The sequence below is a fragment of the Coccinella septempunctata genome, chromosome 8 (genome assembly GCF_907165205.1).
Source record: "Coccinella septempunctata chromosome 8, icCocSept1.1, whole genome shotgun sequence".
Classification (NCBI taxonomy): Eukaryota; Metazoa; Arthropoda; class Insecta; order Coleoptera; family Coccinellidae; genus Coccinella; species Coccinella septempunctata.
Window position 1 is genome coordinate 17,013,986 of NC_058196.1, and position 24,720 is coordinate 17,038,705.

Consider the following 24,720-nt stretch of genomic DNA (forward strand, 5'->3'; position numbering starts at 1 on the left):
ACAGACAGCCAGACAGACGCAGCGGGAGGTTTTATGATATTCGCGATTGTGTCAAAAAAAATATTATATTGATTACAATAGTCATCAAAATATTCCTCGCGATAATTGAAAATGATAAAAGACCTTCTCCACTTTGTTTTCCCATAATTAACCGCCCCCCTTGTTTGTTGGCAGAATGGTTGCATGTCAAAGGCTTCTTTTGCCGCCTCTCAGAGTGTGCGATGCGCTCGCTGCTGTTGGTTTGCTGCAGTCCTCTTCCTTTTCTGGTTGCTGCCGTGCCGCGGTTCGATCCTTCGGCGCTTCTGAACAATGTCCTCGTCCCTGCAGATGCTTCCGTTGGATCCGTCATTTACAGGTAAGTGAAGATTTGATTCCGACTTAATATTCTTATTATTATTCAACATTTCTAGAAATTAATAATGGTGATAACATCCCATTGGGAGAATTTTCACTGATAAAATCGAGAAAGCGGATACGTTTTATTATATCTAGTGGAGTTCCTAAATGGCGGTAAAATATTAAAAAACCGTAAACAAATACAAAAATTTTCATTGAATTAACCCGAATTTTTTTCTGTTTCCCAGCTATTGAGTGTTGAACTTTTACAACCAAATTAGATAAATGTTATCAGAATCAGCTGATTGACTATTTTACTACTTCACTTTTATACCAAATACAAGCTGACAAATTTTATTTCGCCTCGAAAATAAAGAAAATTATAACCTCAGCTTTAACTTTTTTTTTCGGAGCAAAAGTAAAATTAATGTGCAAAGTTTAAGAGAATTATGTGAATCACATTGAAATAGCCATTTACATTGATATTCATGTGATACAAGAATAAACAAAGCAAATGCTGTTGTAATAGTTCAGAATATGAGAATTCGAATTAATTTAATTAATTTGGCATAATTCGAACAATGTATCGCCAGATACATCGTGTTCTGCAAGTTCTATGACAAACTTTGACAGATGCTAACTGTGCCTATTCTGAACATTTTTTTTTTTTTGTTTAGAAGATACAAGCATTTGAAAAATCCTATTTTTATGTTCAAATCATAATAATCAATGGAAATTTTGGGACAATAAAAATTTTTCAGGGTGTCCACCTTCGTCTTGAATACAAGCTCAACATCGACGAACTAAAAATGCCGTTACTCGGCGGATAAGATTTGGGTCGTTTCGTATTTGGTTTGCTGCATTTTGAATTCTATCAAGTAATTGTTAATGAGATTAGATTTCAACATGATAAACAAGCTGCTTCATATGACCCCATTAATAAAAATCTAAGGGATTTAGATTAGGTGAACGAGATGGCAATTGTATTGGTCCTCCTTGACCTATCCATTTATTCGGGATATGTTCATTCAGTCAACTGACTACTTGTCTTCTTCTATGTGGTGGTGCACCATCGTGCTGATACCACATATTTCCAACAATGTCGAGGTCTGTGTTATCAATGAAGTCGAGAAGGTGGTGCTCCAAAAATTTGTATAAAAATCTGCATTTATACGATCATTTATAACATGAAAACACTGAAACTTGGTGACATCGTCTTTGTCTAATGGCATATGGATTCTGCAGTGCCCATACATGTTTATTGTTGATAACATTCTCAGTGAAACAAGTGTCAAATGAAAATTTTTTCAAATGCTTGTAACTCCTAAACGAAAACGAATCGGACCTATGTTCGAAAAAAAATGTTCAAAAGAAGCACATATACCTTCTGTCAAAGTTTGTCATAGAGTTTGTAGAACACCCTGTATACATTGTTGCAGCAGCGCTGCAAAGGCCTTCATTTGCCGGAAATGTGATACTCTGAGGCGCTTGAGACCAGACGGTATTAAGTCGAGGGAATTTAAGAGTTGAAAGTGGTTTTTCATGACACCCGGTAAGGAAATCTATAATTTATTTCAATATCCGGTGATAGGGACTTCAGAACGGGCGAAAATGGTCAGCTATGTAGAGTAGGAAAGCTTTATTAGTCTGGAGACCCTGAGATGAAATTAGTTTTCAGAATTCGAGGTAGCCGAAAAATCTTGTTGAAGCCGAGCTTGGGAACGCTGGTTTTAAAAACTCAGCATAAATGATTCTCTAATGATTTTGTTTTGAAGCACCTTTGCACCACCCATAGCGTGAGAGAGGAGAAGAAGTACCTCGAAAAAGCTAGTCATTCGGTCCGAGGAAAGTGATCTGAAATAATACCCCTTCGGAACGGTACGGAAAAAGAAAAGGAAAAGTATCTTGTATAGTCAGTTACTCACTAAAGCAAGTATAAAGGGACAAGTTCTAAAAAACTTCACTTTTACGTTAAAAATTTGTGCAGTAAAACTGTCTGCGCGAAAATTCAAAGCCTCCGTTAATTTTTTTTGTGTCTTTTCAAACATTGAAATATATTCTCAAAATTTCGATTTACAGGGTATTGTTTCGAGGATTCAAACGATTCATAATTTTTGTTATACCGGACATGGATTTTCCTTGCAGTTATTGCATGATACCTTTTAACTTTAAAGAAAAAACACTTTTGCCGAATATGAAGAAAATATACCGGGTGGTTTGTCTGATATGGCATCAGGAAGAAACGAGCAAAATTCTTAAAACATCATTTATCTCGGCTACGAAGACAAGTAAGAACCAATAAATGTGGTATCTCCAGAACTACCTCAGCGCCACCTATCCTCCTGCTAAGTATTTCTGTTTCCCAATGAAACACCCTGTATAATACAAATCCCACAAAGTTTTATGTAGGAAAGGTATATAGTTCTATTTGTCATCATACATGCATCGAATTTATGTTTTTACGAGAATAAAATTATAAATTACTTGTAGGTGAGGTAGTATACAGTTATAGACAAATGAAATGTTTTTTTTTTATGACGATTCACTGAAATATTGTTTTTTTCCAGACTAAGAGCTTCGGACCCAACCTATGACTACCCTTTAACTTTCACCATAAAGGGTGACTACACGGCAGTTTCTGTGGAATCTCTTAATTGCACTCGCTTCAATTCCGTGTGCCAGGCTAATGTGATAGTTCGGAAAAAACTGGAACCGTCCAGATATTATGACTTTACTGTGAATGTGGAAAGTGTCAATGGTGCTAGTGCTAGTATAAACTGCTCATTTCGGGCTACGAACGCTACCACCCCCTGGGGAGAAATTTTTCCTGGTGCTCCAACTCTTTTTACGGTTTCGGAGAAAGCCAGGTATGAGTGTTATCCTTTTTCAAAGTAGTGATCTGCTATATTATTGATAGCGCATTAAAAGTTTGGGGACAAGTAAACAATATGGATCCAATAGAATCAATTTTTCCTATTTCATCAGACCACAATAACTTCGAACATTCTTATATAACTCAAAGAAAATACATTCAACGACGAAACTTCATGAAAATTCCTTATTGAACTGAGTAGTTGTAGAAGTGCTGAAAAACTCATCTTTGTTAAGCCCGTTTGCAACAGCAGAGAATTCTCTGGAGAATTCTCTACAAAATTCTCGCAAGAAAACGGCAGAGATTATTTAGTACGCAACTGAACAGAGAATTCTACCGAAAGTGCGTATGTAACGGTACATAATTCACGGCGCATGAAATCTCGAGTAAATTTTCTAGAGAATTCTCGGCTGTTGCAAACGGGCTTTACATAGGAATTATTTATTGCTTCAATTCTTAACAATACTTTCTCTTTAGAACAAATCATTTAGGTATGCATTTATCAATCAATCTATTTATCTATACAGGATGACTCGTGGAGAGCATTGGTTAAAATATGTCAAAGTTAAACTTCCTTTTTCTGAATGTAACATCCGGTTTGTTTATTCATAATCAGATGAACTATTGAATTCTACATTGCATCAATGTATCATTTGAATTACCTAGAAATTTTCTCAAATAGGGATTCACCAATTCACCAATCGGGACCAATGCTTTTATTAAAAATTCAATTGAACATACAGGGTGTATCGATTCCAATGTCGGTGTCAACTATGATAAAAATCACTATACTAATTTTCCTCAAAGGAGAACCAATTTTTTTCATGGGTCAAGTGGAATCTACCTGAACAAAATCCTAACTCACTATTATAAATGTGAAAGTCCGTGTGTTAAAATAAACGGTAAATACGGTTAAATTTCGAAAGCCTGGCGAGTCACTTCCTATGTTGGCAGAAATCGGTACGGTGGCTGTTACCGGTTCAATTGCAGTGCACCCCGTCTCTCTCTTTCTCTCAGTGGCCCTCAAAATGGCCGCTTGTCAGTCATCGGGTCAGAAGGACCTGTCAACCTGTCACTTGATGGGTAGGTAATCAACAAAATATTAACAAAATAAGAACAAATATACGGTAGGAGCCCCAAGTCCTCCTGGGACCTAACGGCGGTCCAACGGTCACGGCAATCGGCAATCTAGATCAAGTTTGAACGGTAGGTCAGTATTTTCAGCTAGTTGAACGGACTACAGAAAGAGGAAAATAGTGAGAATACCCCAGGTATGCACTACGGAAGGAATAAAAATGCTATAAGTGACTTGCCTTAAACTTCTTGTCGTAATTTCAACTCACGGTAAAACACTTTACACACTTTCCTCAATTCCTCAATTCATTTTCTCTCTTGCCCTTAATCCCCAGCCTCGAAGAAGTACCTCTCTCCGCGGAAAACTCGCCCAACTATAGGTAACTCATCTTTCCATTGGATATACCCAAATTGTTCGGTCAATCAACTGCCTCGGAAAGAGACAGAAATAATTGAAGAGAAGAAAAAACGGAACAAGTACAAAATAATATCCCTTCTGAAGAGGGTTTTGCCTGGCGTGGAATGCATTAATATAAAAATGAATGTGACCCTTATCTCCGACATTATTCTTGATTGAAATTTCTCTTCACAGCTTAGTTTTCTGAAGTTTAGTGTGCGAGATATGACAGGTTGAAGAAATAGGAATTGAGGCAGTATCACGTGACTATTTATGATCATTTCGATATGGACTAGGAATGACTAGGATTTGATAACGTCGCTGGGCGTAGCTGAATCGAGGCAATAATAATAAAACAAACAAACAAATTCGATGCTCACTGAGAGCATCTCAAAAACCATAGCATAAGGATATCCTATATTTTTCTACCCGGTTTTTTATCGCAAATTTCCTATTACCGATGACATTTTTTTTCAATACATTTGTTTTTCGACTTCATTCTTGGCATGAGACAACTTATATAATGATTATTCCATAAGCAATCAATAGCGAAACAGACAACAAATGTTCTCGAAGGTGAGCTCCCGTTGAATTGTGTGAGAATGATAACGATAATGTTCAAGTTTATTGTTCTTATTGTCATTCCCACAAATTTTCAGCAGACGTCAAATTAAACGTGCAACACGCATGAACTGACGACTCCAGGTCTACTGATTCGGTATGTTATCGGTGTTTTTTATGCTGATTATACTGGCGATGAAGTGTCTTGACTGACTCAGGATTCAACTTTTTATTTTTTTCTTCTAATGCAGCCATTATACCAGGCATCTTCAAAACTCGAGGGATACCATTGTAAACTCGAGGCGCGAGGTGTGATCTCAGACCCTTTGTCCCACATGTGATCGGCAATAGTAAGAGCTGTCCTCTATTTCTGGTGTCATGGCCATACTCAACTCGTAGACATAATGATCTTCCTCTGTGAACTGCAAATGCCAAAAAAAAACAACTGTCTCATATAAATATTTATCATTTATTCAGAGATTTAATTGATTTTATGTCTTTTGTGTAATAATAATATAATCTTCTACTATGAAAATTACACTGACTCTCCTCTTCATCCTTGAATTGATATTAATTTTTGGTCTGTTATGAGTATAAGATAAAGCATAAAACTCACTGAAAGAAACGTTCTGAAGTTTTTCAAATATTTCGAACATAAAGAGGAATTTAGCTTTTTCTGGAACGTCTTGTAACTAAAACCGAATCAACATATCAGTTTTCATCTGATTATTTCGAAACAATTTCGAGATACCCACAATGAGCGTCGGATTTGGGACAGCCTGTACAGTTTTGTTCAGGAAGATTGCACGAATCTCTCGATAATTGAATTTTTCTTCATCGTGGAGGATTTAATTACATTCTATAGTTTGTTTTGAAAAGTTGTCGCTCTGTACAGAACCCCAGGCAATAAATACTGCAATAAGCGATCATCGGTCTGATTACCGTGACTTATTATCTGACCTGTTTCTGTGCAGTCCTCCTCCAGGTTTCTCTAAAATACGTCTACCGATCCAAAGAGACTTTAAGATCTTGACCTCCTCATGTTTGCTTTTCGATAACCTACGTGGATTAAAAAATAATTAACATTTTCAGAAGAAATACTGACCTAGGCTCTGTGATAGCAAGAGGAAATCCAGTTCTTCCAGATCCAGTGTATTTGGAGCTGTGGGGTTCACCCCAATTTGCCCTCCATCAACGCTTGATAAATTTGAGAGATGCAGAAGGCACAATTGTACTTCTGAGTCAACTTGATTATGAAGTTAAGACCGTCCATCACTTGACTGTGCTCTCGAATGTAAGTTTTTATCATATATTTGTATTTACCATTTTCTTTAGTAGAAATTCAATATTCAGTTAATTATTGTTTATCTAAAATCCAATATAAAAATCACGTTAGCCTCGTCTTGCGAAAGAGCCAGTTCTTTCATTGTAATTGTAAAAAAATATTTAAAACAATTTTTCTGTTTCGTGCAATATGCATTAATTAATATCTAGGTGAGGTATACAATTTTTAAACTTACACTCATTGTTCCATTCACAGAATCCATTTACCGACGTTAGAACAGATACCAGAAATATAGCAGGATGGCCCCTGCTGGTGGTAGTGCTAGACGAACAAGATACGCCCCCTGTATTCACCCTGGCACCGCCGACTACTGTTTTGAACCCTTCTTTGACACCGGGTGATCTTATACTACAGGTCAAAGCTGAAGACGGCGATAGAGGAAAGCCAAGAGATATTCGATATGGCCTGGTATCGGATGGAAGTCCTTTTTACAATTTTTTCGAGATAGATGAACAAACAGGTGGGTTACTTTTTGGGTACCTACCTTCGATAATATTTTACTGAAGTTCGCGATAATTTTAGTGTTATATACAAAATTCGCCTCGTCATTGTAGTCTTCAGTATAAGCAAGAATTTTGAACTTCGCTGAAATTTTTTCGAAGAATTTTTCCATTCACCATAAAACTGGAAAAAAATTAATATTTCAGACTAATGGTCAACTTTGTATAACTGAATGTCATCAATGCTTACATATTTTAATTTGGGGAACAAGTCATTTAAAAAAAAATTATGTTCAGTCCCAGAAGATCAAACTTCTTTTTTCGAACACACGTTATGTGAGTGCAGCTTCTTATGATGGTCATGAGAGTATGTGTCTTTTTTATATCTCCGGTACCTGTCATCAAAGTGTGGACTGACTGATCTGACCTATTATAATAGTTCATGTCTAGAGCTTGCTTGTATTAGTTTATTTATGATACAAGATAAGAACCGCCGATGGCGTTTATATAATCGTTTCATTTCCATTTCAGCAACGGAATTGATTATAGATTCGATATATTGTATACTGCGTCAGATCTATTAGATAAGGTCGTAGAATTATTGTTGGATTCATTCAATTTCTACGCAGGATATTACCCTTTTGTGGAAATATTTTACCGAACATTCTAAAAATTCAGAACATGAAGAACGTCAGACAATCCACTCATTTTTCAACATCAGCATAAAATATCTTTTTTATCGAGAATGAAAGTCGAAAGTTGTGATGAAGTTAGTAGGTATTTATCAATGAAATACTGTTCAGTTGAAATAACACATGAATATTCAATTCTCGATATCAACATCAACAGAAGAACGCATTACACATATCATTGTGTAATGTGATCTGTGTTTGTGTATCGTTCCTTGTGGTGAATTGATTTTTCTTTGGAGTTTTTATAGTATGATATTTTAAGTTTTCCCAATGATATAATTTCTGTTTTCACATTGAAATTATTTTCATTATAAGTTATGTGAGTTGCATAGGTTTATCCTCAACTTTCATATTGTGAATACGTAATAATAATAAGAATAATAATAATGTCTGGCCTGCCTGGCAGCTATCTGGTAGATGGCCTGCCAAGTAGCCATCGTAACGACGTAGACGGTGCAGCCAGCCACGCCTGCTGTCCGCAGTCCCATTCCTTTTTCCTCTCTCTTTCACATCCTTTAAAGGGGTTCTCTTTCTGCTCTCATTTCTCTACCCCTCACCCAAACCGAGAAAGGGGAGCACAAACCCATGAAAATGGTGATAACGAGAAGCCTCGGAAACAAGTCGCTGCCTGGGGATCGTCAGAGCATGTCTGGAGCCGGCGCTGGACATGACAGCATGCGGGACGTCGGTGGCAGGATGTTGAGGAAGCGGGCTCCTGCTGCAAAAAAAGCTACAGCTCCAAAGCAACAACAGCAACCAACGAGTCCAATTCAATTGCCGACTCGAACCGCTGAAGGTGCTGCGCAGGATATTCAGCCAGTGCTCACCCAAGCGGGGTTAGTTAGAAAGCGCATGAAGTGGACAACGTCCATGAATGAAACTATTGTGCGCATATATAACTCCATCTCGGGTCTAGGGCAGAACACGAACAACTATAGGAAAAGGCTCCATGAGGAATTCTGCAACGCCTACCCAAATCTCAATGTCACTGAACAACGAGTGGCAGACCAGTACCGCGTAATTCTGAGAAATGAACTAATACCAACGGCCCGAATCGACGCAATTAAACGAGAACTTCAGCGTCCGCCTACAATAGAGAATAACACCAACACCTCTGATGAAATTCACATGCCTGGGCAACAACAGACAGAAGAAACTGATACTGAAAGTCCATCTTGCAACGCAAGTGAGCCTGAACACCAGGACGATAGGGAAGAGCTCCACCGACAAGTTGACTCTGAGATGAGGAGATACTTCGCCGAACTGGAAGGAACAGATCCTCTTCATCGAGTAGCACCTCCACGACTCGATACATCCAAGAAACTGTCACTTATAATCGACATCTTGAATAAGGACGTTTTACCTGAATACATACAGAACGGAAGTTCATTGGAATATCTGCATCTAGTTTTTCACTGTGCAGCGCTAACGACAGCGAAAACCATGGGGGCAAAAATTCGCCGAACGAACAACGATGGTCCAAAATTACACAAATTACACGCGCCAGCATGGCAGAAACGTCTTCAACACAAAACAGCAAGGCTAAGAAGAGACATTGGACGACTGACGGAGTACTTGAACGGGAATCGAGGAAGAAAGGTTGTGAAAGCTGCCAAAGAGATCATGAATAGAAACAGGACACACACAGAACGAGAGACGGAGAATGCTACAGTTCACCATTGCCTCGACACTCTGAAGCAAAAATTAAGTCTGTATGCAGAACGCCTAAGGAGATATAAAAGCAATTATAGCCGGAAAAGAGACAATAATTCATTCGAAAAGTCGGAAGAATCTTTCTACCGGTCACTCACATCGTCGGATGTAGAAAATGGAAAGTTACCACCAAAGGAAGCCATTGAACAATTCTGGACCGAACAATTATCAACGAAACCTCAGTTCAATGGAGATACCGGATGGATTGAAGATGAAAAATCTGAAGCTATAAAATATGAGCCGATGCAGCATGACATGATCACAATTGAAGAAGTAAAATCAGCTATCAGAGGACTGCACAACTGGAAAGCACCTGGGCCTGATGGATTACAGAACTTCTGGATCAAGAAACTTTGGATCATGCATGACAAATTGACCTCCGCAATAAATGATGTCATTGAAAATCCTGAAAGAATGCCAGTATTCCTTACACATGACACAACATACCTGTTACCTAAAGACCAAAGGAATACAGAAGACCCATCCAAGTACCGACCAATCACATGTCTTCCAACGATGTACCATCATCATCATCATTGCTGTATCCCGTTACCGGGAATAAATCTACAAAAAGAAGAAGAAAAAAAAATTCAAATGTACAAATTAATCACATCGTGCATTTCAAACCGAATTCACAACCATTGCGAAAGGAATAACATCATCGCCATGCAACAGAAAGGATGCACCAAAGACAGCCGAGGGTGCAAAGAACAACTAATAATAGATTCAGTTATCTGCAATCAAGCGTTCTCCAAGCGAAGGAATCTTTACGCTGCGTACATAGACTACAAAAAAGCATTCGATTCTATACCTCACGAATGGCTCTTGACGATCTTGAAGATTTACAAGGTGGATCCCAATATTGTTAAGTTCCTGAAAAACGCCATGTCAACCTGGCGTACTAGTCTTCAAATGAAAGCAGCAGATTGCTCCATTACAACAGGACCTATTCCAATAAGACGCAGAATTTTCAAAGGAGACTCGCTGAGCCCTCTGTGGTTCTGCATGGCCCTGAATCCCTTGTCTCATAGATTGAATTCTACGGACTACGGATTTTCCATCAAGAGCGGCAGTAGAACTATGATGAAACTGAATCATCTCCTGTACATGGACGATTTGAAACTCTTCGCATCTACCAAAAAAACAAATGCAACTGATGCTGAAAATAGTGGAAGGATTCTCGGAAGACATCAAAATGAAGTTTGGACTAGAAAAATGTCGACTGCTAAACATAACGAGAGGGAAAATAGAAGATGGTACGTTCAAACTGAAGGAAAGTGCAGAAATTGAGGCATTAAAGGAAGGAGACACATACAAGTATCTAGGCATAAAACAGGCAAGAAAAATCAATCAGACCCAGATGAAGAAAGAATTAACGGAGGAGTTCACCCGAAGATTGGGGAGGATAATGAGAACTGGTCTTAACAGCAAGAATCTGATAAAAGCGATTAACACCTACGCTTGCTCGGCGCTGAGCTATTCATTTGGTATTATCTCTTGGACGACCACCGATTTAGCAGCTTTACAGAGAAAAATAAGGACAATGCTGACTAAACACAATAAACATCACCCCAAAAGCTCAATAGAACGGACAGAGCTGCCACGACATCTTGGGGGTAGAGGAATTGTTGATTTGTCCAACCGTATGTCCCAGGAAATTGAAGGACTTCGAAAATGAGCAAGGCAGCTTCGTCAGAACTCCATCGAGTAGTTTGTGTTGCTGATACTTCTACACCGTTGCAGCTACACCAGGATCATTTGGAAACGGTCGAACACTCTGCAGAAAGTAAAATGCAGAAACTGATTGGCAAACCTTTGCATGGGAGGCACCAGAATGAGGTCAACCATGATTACGTCGACATATCTGCGTCGAACTACTGGTTGACTTCCGGAAGGTTGTTTCCTGAGACAGAGGGCTTCATGCTCGCCATCCAGGATCAGGTGATTCCAACAAGAAATTACATGAAATACATCGCCAAGGATGCCTCAGTGGCGGACGATAGCTGTCGTTATGGCTGTGCGACACATGAAACTATCCAGCACATCACCGGGGGATGTCAGAAGTTCGCGGGCACGGAGTACAAAAATAGACATGATGCTGTTGCCAAGATTCTTCACCAAGAATTGGCACTAAAACACCTTCTAACTTCGAAAAAGGTTCCTTATTGTAATAAGGCACAGCACAGCATCTGGATGGTAATTGTAATTACCATCCAGATGCTGTGCTGGAAAACGAACATCACAAGCTCTACTGGGATCGCACTGTTCTCACAGACCGGAAAATAACCCACAATAGACCAGACCTCATATTGCTCAATAAGGATGAGGACACAGCACTATTCATCGACGTGGCAATTCCAAATAATAACAATCTTCTAGATAGACACACTGAAAAAATTTCAAAATACAGAGATCTCGAGGAACAAACCAAAAGACAGTGGAAGCTGAAAGATATAAAGACCATCCCTATTGTCATTTCATCTACAGGCCTGATACCGGAGAAACTACTAGAGAACTTGAGAAAACTTCAGTTGGACGAAAATATTTATAAAGTCATGCAGAAGGCGGTACTGCTCGGAACGGCGAGAACTGTACGCAAGTACATGGGGAATGCAGAGGAACACCGTCTGCTCCGACAGGAAGTGCGGATGGAGCAGGAATCCAACCTACAGCAGGGAGCCGAGGAGCGACCCGGACCCGACCACCACCACGAGCCCGATAACCTGGAAAGGGCTCCAACAGAGCTTAATCCTTTTGATATCTGAGATATCTGGGATAAGTGAATTTTCCTCTGGAGAGGAGTGTGAAAGCCGCAAGGCTAAAGTCATATCTTACTCACAACCATATTCATTTCAACTATATGATGATAATTTTCCCTTTATAATATTCTGGTGATAAAATTCTCAACTCAAGTTTGTGAGAGTAATGTCTCAATGAAAAATTGTTCTGGTTTTTGACTGCTTCATATCCTCATATCTTGAGAGAAATTAGATCCGGGTTATCTATGAATTGGTTGAGAAGCCACTGGCAGGTGGTATTATTGTGCGACATGTGACAACGGTGACTTCAACATTTCTCAGCAGAATATTTCCACTTATTTGTATTTTATTCCCATTTCTAAGACAGGATTTAATAATGAGAATAAGAATCTGCATCAAAATTAATGCTATGGTCATCATTAACGATTATTTTGTTTTGGTAGTACAGAATGAGCTGGAGGTTTTACAAGAAACAAGAATAGTATACCGTATGGACAATAACGAAAAAAACTTGCAGTTGAAGAGTAAAATGTAGACTAGGAAACAAACATCCTGAGCGACAACACAAAAGCATGGTTTTTTTCTGTTACCAGAATGTTAGTTTTCAACTGGATATTGTTTGGTATCAATATTAATTGATATTAATCAATGAAATACGGTGTCGATTTTGCTATATTTTCATTTGCAATTTATGAAAAATTTACAAAAATTTGAAATTATGGACAACGAATGTATCTTTGACTTTAGGACACAAGAGTATATGGTGATCTGCTATACGTCAAAGGTATTATTTCTATGCAATACGTTGTTTTGAATAAATAGACTTAGTAGAATTTGTACAATTTATATCAGAAATTAATATGAACCAATATTCAGTATACCATACACATTTCTGTTACTCATATATTATTCACATATAATTTTCAGAATCACAATTAAAAGAAAAACTTTTCAGAGGTATACAAGACCTGTATGTTAGTAAGTCCATTCAAGAATGATTGACATCCCAGTAGGTCTTGAAAGTCCAGACGCAGTTTAATATCTGGTCATAAAATATCTTCAATAATTTCTGTAGTTTCACTCACAAAACAGCATTGAACTCTAAAAGAGTTCAATGCAGAACAGGAATATACAAATATAACCTAACAAGTATTTGGAAAAAAAGAAATATTCGAATTCAGAGCATATTAATCAGCATTCAAAATTTAAACACTTATGTTTCCAATTTGTACGATTAAATTAAGAACATAAATGGCAATACAAAATTGAAATTATCGTCGGTCAGTGCATAGATTCACAAATGATAGGACTATAGATCACTGTTTATTCACAATACCAACCTGGATTTCGCAAAACAAAATCTCAACTTATGAGCTATTACCAACTTAAATTCGATTTTCCATAGCCACCCGAGATTCTTGAATGGACTATATATGACACAAATATACAACTTCATTAATAGGTAAATGAACGAAACATTCACAACAGTTATTATTATTGTACCGCTGGCATCATTTCTGCCGTGATCTGAACGTGTTCCCAGACTTCTCAATTCGTCATACGTTTGTTGTTCGCAAAGCGAATCGGCGTACTGAATTAGGGAAAATATGGTGCATATGCTATTGTCTTCGTCTAGGTTTCTATCTGGAGGGGATTGAATCGGACACCGTTTCATATTGGGTGGCGCTCTGGGTAAATGTATAGTACCCAGTAGCACTTGCCAATATTGAATAAAGTTCCATCAATTCCAAACGTTCTCCATCGTAGAAAAATGCTATGTTGCTCTGATGAGGTCAAATGAGACCGAAACCATGGTCAGCATCTGCTTTTCTTTGATGGAGCGTACTCCATTTGGGGCCTTGACGATGACAAATTGGCTAGTTACATTGAGATCGTAACACTTGTTGGTATTCATATCGGCGGGTGGTATGCATCTGAATTTATCCTTATTATTCACAACAGGTTTCAAACTTTACTTTCGAAACAACAATTTGAAAGTCACTCGAATTCCATAAAACCTTTGTATTTCCGAATATATCGAAGGAGTAGCAATTGAGAACCTTAGAATGGACGTATAAAAGTCCTAAATTCCCCTAAATGGACCCTCCATGCAAGGGATGCTTCCTGCATACAACAATTTACGTGGATGAACAGTTCTCAATTGCAAGTCAATACTATATGGTGTTTGCAGGCCTTCACGCCCTGAAAATTTTATCCACTTCGGAGCACTGAAAATAAAAATAAATGAATGACCGAGTCACATGTTACCAATTTCAATATTTACATTTCCATTTTCCTTAGTAAAGTAAAAAACTTAATTTCAGAAAATCCATTTTATTCGATCCACAGTTCTGCATCATGCAATAATTTTCGATGACATTCAGAGGTTTCCAACAAGAAATTACACTAGAACGAGCTAGATAAACAAAAGGCGGTACGAGAATCGAGAATCAAAACATTCAAAAACTCTTTGATCAAAATGGCCATCTGTAATCTTACAAAATTTCATATGTTTCTACAAATGGCCCTCGAATTAATATTTTAACCAGTCTTAGGGTATTAGAAACACATTTGAAACACGCGATGGCGCTCACATCAGTGTACCTACAGTGATATTAACAAGTCGTTAGAATCGTTAGAGTCACTGTATTTAGTCGCTTCGTTACTCATCTTTGTACTCCATAATCTTTGTCTCCATCTTCACGTCTGGCGTAGCTGGCGAACGATTGTCAAAGTGTGAGATTGAATAATAAATTCAAATAGGCTGATAAATACAATATTGAATCGATCATTGAACATGAATTTCAATTCCGTTGCTAGAGGGGAAATCAAATTTTCTAGATTGTAAACTATGTTCCTGTTGCCTTCAGGATTTGTTATGATGACTAAGGGCAGAGGAAAGTGTTTCAGACCATCGACTTGCAAATTACGTTGGCACTGTTACATAAAATTACAATAGTTAGCGCCCAATTACCCCAGTTGCATATAATTCATTGCGGAGTTTCCGAACCCCTTTCTCTCGCAATTGACCCATTTCCATATTCATTCTCTTTTTGAACATGAAAACAATGCCGAGCTTTGTAAAGAATCATTAATAAACATATGTGCTTTGCGAAAAAACTGTGTGAAAATTATTTTCACCGTATCGTCTCCCACTCCACTGCTCACAATATACACTGCTCAACCATTGATGAGGATCACATATAATATATACGAGGATATATTGATATCTAGTTAGCCTAGACCAGTTAAATGCATTAAAATAATATTGCGTTACCATAGCAACGAACAATAACTCACTAGAAGTATCAGTGTGAAGTTTGAGGTCAAAAAAGTGAACCAGAGTTACGCAATAAATCAAAAGAACGAAGATGTCCACCGAAATTGTGAAAATCGAAAAATTGGAGTATCGAGCCATCATCAAGTACCAGTATTTAAAAGGGTTAAGAGATAAGCAGATTTACGAATTTATGCTTAATACCCTTGGTGATCAATGTCCTTCGTATACGACCGTGAAAAATTGGACTGCAAACTGCAAGAGGTATATTTTCCATTGAAGATCAAGAAGGCCAGTTTCTGTGTCAGTTTCCAAAAATATCGATACAGTTCATGACAAGATTTTATCTGGGCTAAAACGGATATCTTAAGCACTGAATATTTCATACGAACACGAACGCATTCATCGTACAGTTCACGTTAATTTGGACATGAGAAAAATTGCTGCATAATGGATCCCCAAATGTTTGAATGTTGACCAAAAGTGTGCAAGGCTAGAAGCATCGCGTTCGATCTGTGCTCGATTTGAAAAAGATTTAGACTTCTTAAACCGAACCGCAACAATCGATGCAATGGCGACACTCTGGTTCTCCAAGACCTAAGAAGTTTCGTGTCCAAAAATTTGCTGGAAAAGTTCTTGCTTCAGTTTTTTGGGATTGCCATGGAGTAATAATCATTGATTTTTTGGATAAGGGTAGAACCATAACCGGAGATTACTCTTCGACATTACTGACCACTCTACGGGAAAAAATTAAAGAGAAAAGACTCGGAAAGCTATCCAAAGGTGTTATGTTTTTGCAGGACCACGCCCCTGTACACAAATCTCATGTTGGCATGAAAAAAATTCATGATTTGGGGTTTGAATTACTTTAATACCCCCCTTATTCACCAGATTTGATTCCATCCGACTATCGTCTCTTTCCTCAACTGAATAAAAGTTTAAAAGATCGTAAATATTCTTCCAACGAAGAGGAAATAAAATCTATGGAGATCTGGTTTCCAGAGCAAGAAGAAACATTTTTTTTGAAAAAGACGTTGCAGGTTCGCTGTAATAAATGTATCCAATTAACCCTTTCCAGCCCGAATTATTATCCGCCCATTGAAAAAAATATTTCGCAACAATAATTATGTATAAAAAGTAGGTATACTAAACATTGGTGAGGAAAAAAAAAATTTTTTTCAAGTCTTTAGTGAAATATTGACTTGATGCCATATGAAGTCAGTAAGCATATGTATTAGGCACTTTGGAATGAATAATAAATAAAATTAGTAGAATTGAAGAGTTATATTATTTATTTACATGAAATGAGGTGAAACAACTTTTATATTTTGTTAGACATAGGTCAACTTTACCGTTTACACAGATATGGCCGAATTTTGGGTGATAATAACAGTAAAAAAATTAATAATAATCACTTATGCACGTGGCTTTTGGCGAACCGTATTGCCGACTGAACATAAATGAAATTCCTTCTTATCAAACTCCTGTAACTGACCCAAATTTTGGTAATGTAATCTACCACTGAACGATAGATCCAAATCATACAGAGCTCATTGTGGAATAGCTTTCTGTTTTAATGAAATGGACACTGTTAACCCAATGATGCCATATGTCATCATTGGGCTGGAAAGGGTTGAGGAGACTATGTTGAGTAATAAAATATTTTGACATTGAAATTATGTTTCGTTCTATAGTAGGCTAAGAATTTTTCAATATATCCTCGTACATTTTTCTCTCTTCTTGGATTGACATGTCGTATTTCGCGTTCTTTTGCGTAACTTGCTTCGCTCGTTGCGCAGAAACACGCTTATTACGAAAAATACTAGTTGAAGAAATAAATACTTTATCCGATCCATAGTTCTTCACTGTGCAATAATTTTCGAGAACATTTTGAGGTTTTCACCGAGAAAATATTATATAAGAAAATTTCCAATGATCAGCAACTAGAGGAGGAGGTCTCTTAACACATTCAACTTCGACAGTCGTTGTAACTTTCTGCCAGTTTCTCGAAAACGAACATGAACTGTTCGACATTGCTCCCCATCGTGGCACTGACGATCCGGGATCTGGACTCACCATAAATGGAAGTTGTATCTTCGGTACTTCAATACGTTCACACGCACAGAAGCACCGAAGTTCCTTTGTCGTTTACAGTAAAGTCCACTTTCACTGCGCTTCACAGCACAAACTGTCAGTGTTGAAAAAACGAATATGTGTCAAGTGAGATCCTTGATAAGTGCAATATTAAAATAAAATTAAATTAAATTAAATTCTGATTCCTGTTAGTTCATTTTGTTCTGAATCGGGTGCAGTTTCCTCAAAATCGTTGTTTCTGCAGAATACATCACCTCAGTTGAATTTCTAATTCGAAAGAATTGAATTGTCACAATGAACTTCTGGGGGTCTATTTATGTAGTCGGCCATGTCAAAATCCTCAGATTCTTCACGGATGAGAATCTGAATAAATTATTCAAATACCACCTGGAGTGAATGAATGTCTATAAAAATGAACATGAAGTTAAAGTGAGGACTTCACAATTGCCATCTACGACCAAGAAAAGCAATAGGAGATCGAAAGTGCTTGAGCTCAGATGAAATCAGGCCATGCCGTGCAATAAAGTTGAATCATTTACTACTTATCATCTAGTAACTCGAACAACTGGTGAAAGTTAGCCTTCCGCACTTCCAATGATCTTGCCTTTCGATAAAGAAGGTGTTTTAAATATTTCTTCTGCATAACTTTACCCATTGTCTATGCTACGTCACTATCAACGAAGCGGGTTCTGTCGATGAACTTGACCTTGATCGCCACCTTCTACGTCATCACCTTTCCAATGTGCTTTGAACTGAGGTGCTATACCTTCCTGACACCGACTACCTCTGTGAAAAAAAAGAACTGAGGGCGTATTACTTGTTTAATCACGACATATGTTTCGCTGTCACAATTTAATCTTTAGGTAAGCTAAACTTGTCAATGAAAACCATATAATAATATTTTTATTTCAATTATGAATTTTCATCGCCCACATCATTTAAATACTTGAATATTTATTATCATCCAACTCCCACAACTATAGCAATGTGTAAGGGAACGTTATCGTCCACATCAAATTTTTCATATAGGCATAGTGACTAATGTTGTTCTCCTGAAGATAGAATGTTCTCTCAGCTATTCCTACACTCATTGAAAATATATTTCATCTTTCATATAAGGAAATGCATAATTTTATTTCGGTAGTTACGTGTCTCCCAACCCAAACCATCCTTGTCAGATAGCAGAGCAGAATCATCCCATTAAAGGTCGAGGTTAAAAACGTACGAGGATGCGTGATCCGTTGAATATTAGCTCGCATATTGAATCATTGTGTACCTATACGCATACGTCCTTTCACGTTGGTCTTCATACTTGAAAATCGTGTGCATCAAAACTCTTTTGATAGAATGAGCAGGTCAATTGTTTCAGAACTGACCTACTTTTACTATCAATTCGATAATGACCAATGTCTACCGAGAATCAATGTTTATATTCATGGAAGTTGAATGATGGTGGCCCTTTTATGATGTATCACAGCGATTATGTGTTCTTGGAAAAGCTTATTTGAGTAGGAAGTTCAATTTTTATTGACGTTGCATTCGTTAGACGAAATGCATAATTCGTGACTATTTTCGTAGACGCTGTAAATATTTTTTTCTTCTTTGACATGGTATGAAATTGGTCTGAAAATCTATGTTAATTATAAAATATCATGAAATGCATATGACTGATAAAGATTTCAATCGAGTGGTCTCGTGTGAACATATCAATTGAGCAGTACTAGTAAGGAGTATAACTCTGTTTGAAGATTCTGAAATAATCTTACACGTGGAGTCATTTCATCAGAATGAAAAAAACATGAAAATGGTTGAATTAATAATTTTGAAAAGACTGTAAGTACATTACTTCTCGAGTTGAAAAAATTAGCACCAGAATTGACTGAGAAGACTTGAAAGAATATTTTTTTGATGAGGTTAACAGTTGAAGAGGTGTCACAATAATCTAAATGAGAACAAGGAGCAGTTACATCAACAGAGTTAACAAAGAGAATTATAAGAAAATGTGCAGTTTTTCGCTTCGGAAAACACTGAGAGTGGGGCTGCTGCTTCGGTCAATTAGCGCACCGCAGAATTTGGGTACTATACGTGGCCACCGGAGCTGGTCAGGACAAGAGAAAGATCGAATGGGTGCTTAGCTCAATTTTAGACATGTTCCATTTGAAAAACTCAACTTTTTGCCGTTTTTCTATCGAACTGTATATCACAAACTAAGATTTTTCTACACCTCTTCTGCATGTCAGCGATTTTTAGGTACCTATGCAAAATCCAAGCTTCCGGGAAAAAGAAATTTCTTTTCTATGCCCATTAAATGGGATCCATATTTAAGGCAATTTTATATGGAAAACCATTAATATTTCCGGAAGTATCAGAAATGGAGAGAGGATAGACTAAAACACTCAGATGGAGGTTGGGAAGTGAAAAAAGTTAAAATAAATAGTGTCTCATTTGAAATAACGAAGTTTGTAGTTTAATCTGGGAAGATTCTGCATCTTCTGAAACTTTTTAGGGTTTTTACTTCCAATCTCGAAAAAGAAATCAATTAAAAAATTGAAATAACCGAATAGCTTCTATGCGCAAATTCTTGAACTAATTTGTCAGGAGCAAATCAGAAATGGACCTTCATTTGATGATGGAGTCTGAGATAGACTCCGAAACGTTACGTTAAAAAATTATAATTTCAAAGTTATTTTTTTCAATTCATTGTCAGGCAACAATTTTTTCTACTTGATTTGCTCCTAACAAATTAGTTCAAGAATTTACGCAGTAGCAAATCTGTTATTTCAATTTTTTTATTGATTTTGGTTCCAGGGATTGGGAGTTTGTATGTTGTATTTCATCATATAAACGACAACGGCGCAATATTGAAAATATTTCAGTCAAAAAGATCAGAAGCGTGAACTTTAGTACCCAAATCTTCTGAATTTTCTACGTAAACGTCACCCACCGTGGGTCACCCTGTATACTGACACAATACCAATATCATTGTCCTGATTCTGCAACTAATTTTTCGAAAATCGATATGCAAAAGCGAATTGTTCAATCGGCCTCATAAATATCAACAATCTGATATGGACAAAAAATATATAATTTGTCAAAGTTGTCTAGGTATTGCTGAAAGTTTTGTGCAATTTCCTATTCAACACAGACCGGGGTAGATGAAAAAATCTTGAAATCAACTATTTTATCAATTTACCGATTAATTATCCCAAACTAGTTGACTAAATAACTATTAAGAATCAGTTACCCCGATTTTCTGAGAAAAACAATTGAGTTCAGTGTACATAATAATCATCATTATTTGTGAATTCAAATATGCTCTAGACTCTAGAGCATGTTTCTAGAGTGTAGAGTAACTATCACCAATCAATTACACTATTCAACAAGGGTTCTCCCACCTAAGAGATTTATATTTTTTTTGTTGGGTATTCCTCACCTGATTACAAAAATAATAGTACTTACGTTTGTTTAGCTCCCGATATCAAAATAAAAGACATGCGTGAATTGTCCATGTTCGCACTTCTCTACCCTACGATACTTTATAAAATAAACAAACTATTGAAACAAGTTCAGTTCTGGCAGCATTGAATGACTTTGAAAAAGAAGCCTGGTTGTCCTTTGTAGAAGTGACCAAAAATTTTCTTGGCAATCACAAATCTCCGCAATATGTAAATATCGTCAAAACGATGTTACAGGCTCATCAAAAAATGGGATGCAACATGTCCTTAAAGCCCGTTTGCAACAGCCGAGAATTCTCTGGAGAATTCTTTACAAAATTCTCGCAAGAAAACGGCAGAGATTATTTTGTATGCAACTGAACAGAGAATTCTACCGAAAGTGCGTATGCAACGGTATATAATTCACGGCGCATGAATTTTCGAGCAAATTCTCTAGATAATTCTCGGCTGTTGCAAACGGGCGTAAAAATACACTTTTTGCAATCACATATTAATTTCTTTCCACAAAATATGGGAGCCGTAAGTGACGAGCATGGAGAGCGATTCCATCAAGACATCGCGTCATTCGAAAAACGCTACCAAGGCAAAGGGGAACCCTCTATGCTTGCTGATTATTGTTGGTCCATCGTTAGAGAAATACTGGAGTCGCCCTACAGCAGAAAAGACAAAAGATCTAAGCGATCGGAATCTTTTACACCATTGCAAATATTATAATGCATTGTTTTTGTTAAAAATCATGAATATAATTATTAAAAAACAAGAGCTAACTTCCACTTTTTATTTATCGTGCGTTTATACCTTGGCTACGAAGATTCAAAATATATATATTTTCCTTAGGTGGGAGAACAAAGCTATAATTTGGTCGATCAGTGTTATTAGATAATGTAGAAAATATACTGTATCATTTTACTATGGGGATGGCTGTGCACACCAGAGGATAAATTATTAAATAAATCAATCAGGAGTACTACGGTGTGAAATTTATTTATGTCAAAAACCAAGCAATTTCGGTCTAAAACAAGACCATCATCAGGGTTTTCCTAGAAGGGTGAAAGAGGTTGTATAATACAAACAAATACATAGATATAGTAGTTACCCGTCTAGGAAGCTATCGCAATTGTCGGCGAGTATTTAAGAGTTTGATGTAACTCTTGAGGTCCTTGTCATGTGGGTGTCCTTTTGGGTGTTCGTTTCCGCATTGTGTCCCAATTTTAATGTAATGTAATTGATTTGAAAAAGAAAAAATTTAATATTTAATTTTTAATTTTAATTTGTAATGATTTCGAGATTCCCCTTGACCACTACGCCTATGACATGACTACATGACTACGCATATTTATTTCAGGTCACCCTACGGTCGGCATATTTAACAATATGTTGATAGTTGAGATGTGTCTTTCCTGTCTTTCTCGGGGTTTCTCGAGGTTATGATATTCATGTCATTACTACATTTATGTCATTCTTATGATTGTTTATGATCCCCTTAATTGCGTCGTTGATATGATTTTTATATATTTCTGAAATTTTTAGTTTTACCATTTTGAGTGTACCTGATCTATTGTTGCGATGCCTTTAGTTACTCGCCGACAATTGCGATAGCTTCCTAGACGGGTAACTACTATATCTATGTATTTGTTTGTATTATACAACCTCTTTCACCCTTCTAGGAAAACCCTGATGATGGTCTTGTTTTAGACCGAAAGCGCTTGGTTTTTGACATAAATAAATTTCACACCGTAGTACTCCTGATTGATTTATTTAATACTGTATCATTTTGTTTCGCTTGCTTTCAATTATAATAAAAATAATATTTATTGATCTTGTTGGACCCAATGTTGGGTATAGGACAAGTCACATGGTTACAGATTTATTAGAACATATTTCTATCATCCAAATACTCTCTAACACTATAATATGCCTTACGAATCATTAGCGATTCAACAATTTTCTTAAAATTTAATCTACTCATTACTTTAACAGAATCAGGCAGATGGTTGTAAAGCTTGATACACTGATAGAAGGAAGATTTTTCAAACTTGGTGGTTCTATGTAGAGGTAAAGATAGAGTTTCGGTATTTCTAGTAGAATAACAATGAAAATTACACAGCTTAACAAAGATCGATTTGTTGTCTCTCACATATAATAAACATTTATACATATATATAGAAGGCACAGTCATAATATTGTTAGCAACAAATAATGGTTTACAGTGTTGACGAGGACCAACCCGAAAAATCATTCTCATGAGACGTTTCTGGGATTTGAAAACTCTATAAAAATCTATGGAATTTCCCCAGACGATGATATTATACGCAATATGGGTATAGCACAAGCTGTAATACGTGTTTATAATCGATTCAAGGGGGAGAGTATCTCTTATTTGCCAAATAGCATAGAAAGATGAGCTTAATTTCCTACATGCATGATGTATATGATCATTCCATTTCAAATTACTGTCAACAAATAAACCTAAGAATTTAACAGAGTTTTTGGACTTCAATTCATTGCCTAGGCAACGAATGGAAATCGGCTCTTTTAAATAGTTTTTAATTTCAAAGATTATTAGTTCAGTCTTAGGGATGTTCACAATGAGAGTATTAGCCCTGCACCATCTGACAAAACTATCGACTAAGAGTTCGCAACGCCTTATAAGCTCAGCAAGGCTGCGAGCGGAGACCGCCACCGACGTATCGTCCACAATTAAAAAATGTATAATTATCTAATGGTAAAAGGTTTTTCATTCGATGATAATCCGTTGATTTCGAGAAAAATGATGATTGGGTGGAATATGTGATGAAATCATGATGTTGTTAGAAAGAAAAATAATGAGAAGGACTGGGAACAAAACCTTATTTATGTTTATGTCTGGAGAAACAGATGGATGTAGAACACTCAGAGAACATAATTTCAGCTCGACACGCAATCCGACCAACCGTGATTCATGGCATTCTCACCCCACGAAGTCGAAAACTTTCGTTATTGTCCAAAATCGCATAGAACGGCTATATTTTACAGCAACGTTAATTTGTCGCCCTTATAACTTCACCGTTTTATTGAATTCAACGGCTCGTTGCTCAACACGAAATCCCCCCTTATTTCCACAATATAAATATTGATTACGATGCAACAAGAAACAGTGGGATATAATTATTGTCGTTTTATTCCGATGAGATCATGAGTGGGGGGCACGTGCCCCCCCCAAGACCATAAATTCTTTCCTCGCTTGCACTAAATTTTCATATGATTTTCAAACCTATTTCCGAAAATTTACGTAATTGGATTCGAATAGTCCACCAAAATTCGAATCTGGGAGATCTGAAACCGTTTCAGAATGCGACTACATCTTTTGTTTTATATTTTCGTGTTATTACTTTTCTTATTGACCGATAACCGTTTTTTTTTTCCACTTTATCTTGAGAACAAAAGGAGCCTACAGATGTTCGTGCAGTACCATGAAAAAGTATTTTTTCAGATAAGAATAAAAAAATTCTGGTTGGGAAAAATAGGAATGGGGGGGGTTGTCCCCCCCCCCCCAAAATAGAATCCTGGATCCGCCCCTGTTTATTCGTGATTTGTTTCCTGATTAATATACAGGGTGAGTATTTGATTCGTACAAATATTTCAACAGTAGGCTTTTAAGATCAAAAGAAGCACTTTTTTCGATACTATTTTTCCGATTCTGCCCTGATAAAAATATAGCCAATT

General features: G+C 37.0%; 1 protein-coding gene across 1 annotated transcript in view; it reads left to right on the forward strand.

Moving 5' to 3' along the window:
• Positions 1–24,720, forward strand: part of LOC123318782 (cadherin-86C-like) — a 56,718-nt gene that overhangs the window by 8,676 nt on the left and 23,322 nt on the right. Inside the window, exons 2-5 of the mRNA XM_044905521.1 lie at positions 175–355; positions 2,904–3,203; positions 6,333–6,534; positions 6,781–7,045. Of these exons, the coding sequence (XP_044761456.1) occupies positions 175–355; positions 2,904–3,203; positions 6,333–6,534; positions 6,781–7,045 (948 nt within the window). The remainder of the gene's footprint in view (positions 1–174; positions 356–2,903; positions 3,204–6,332; positions 6,535–6,780; positions 7,046–24,720) is intronic.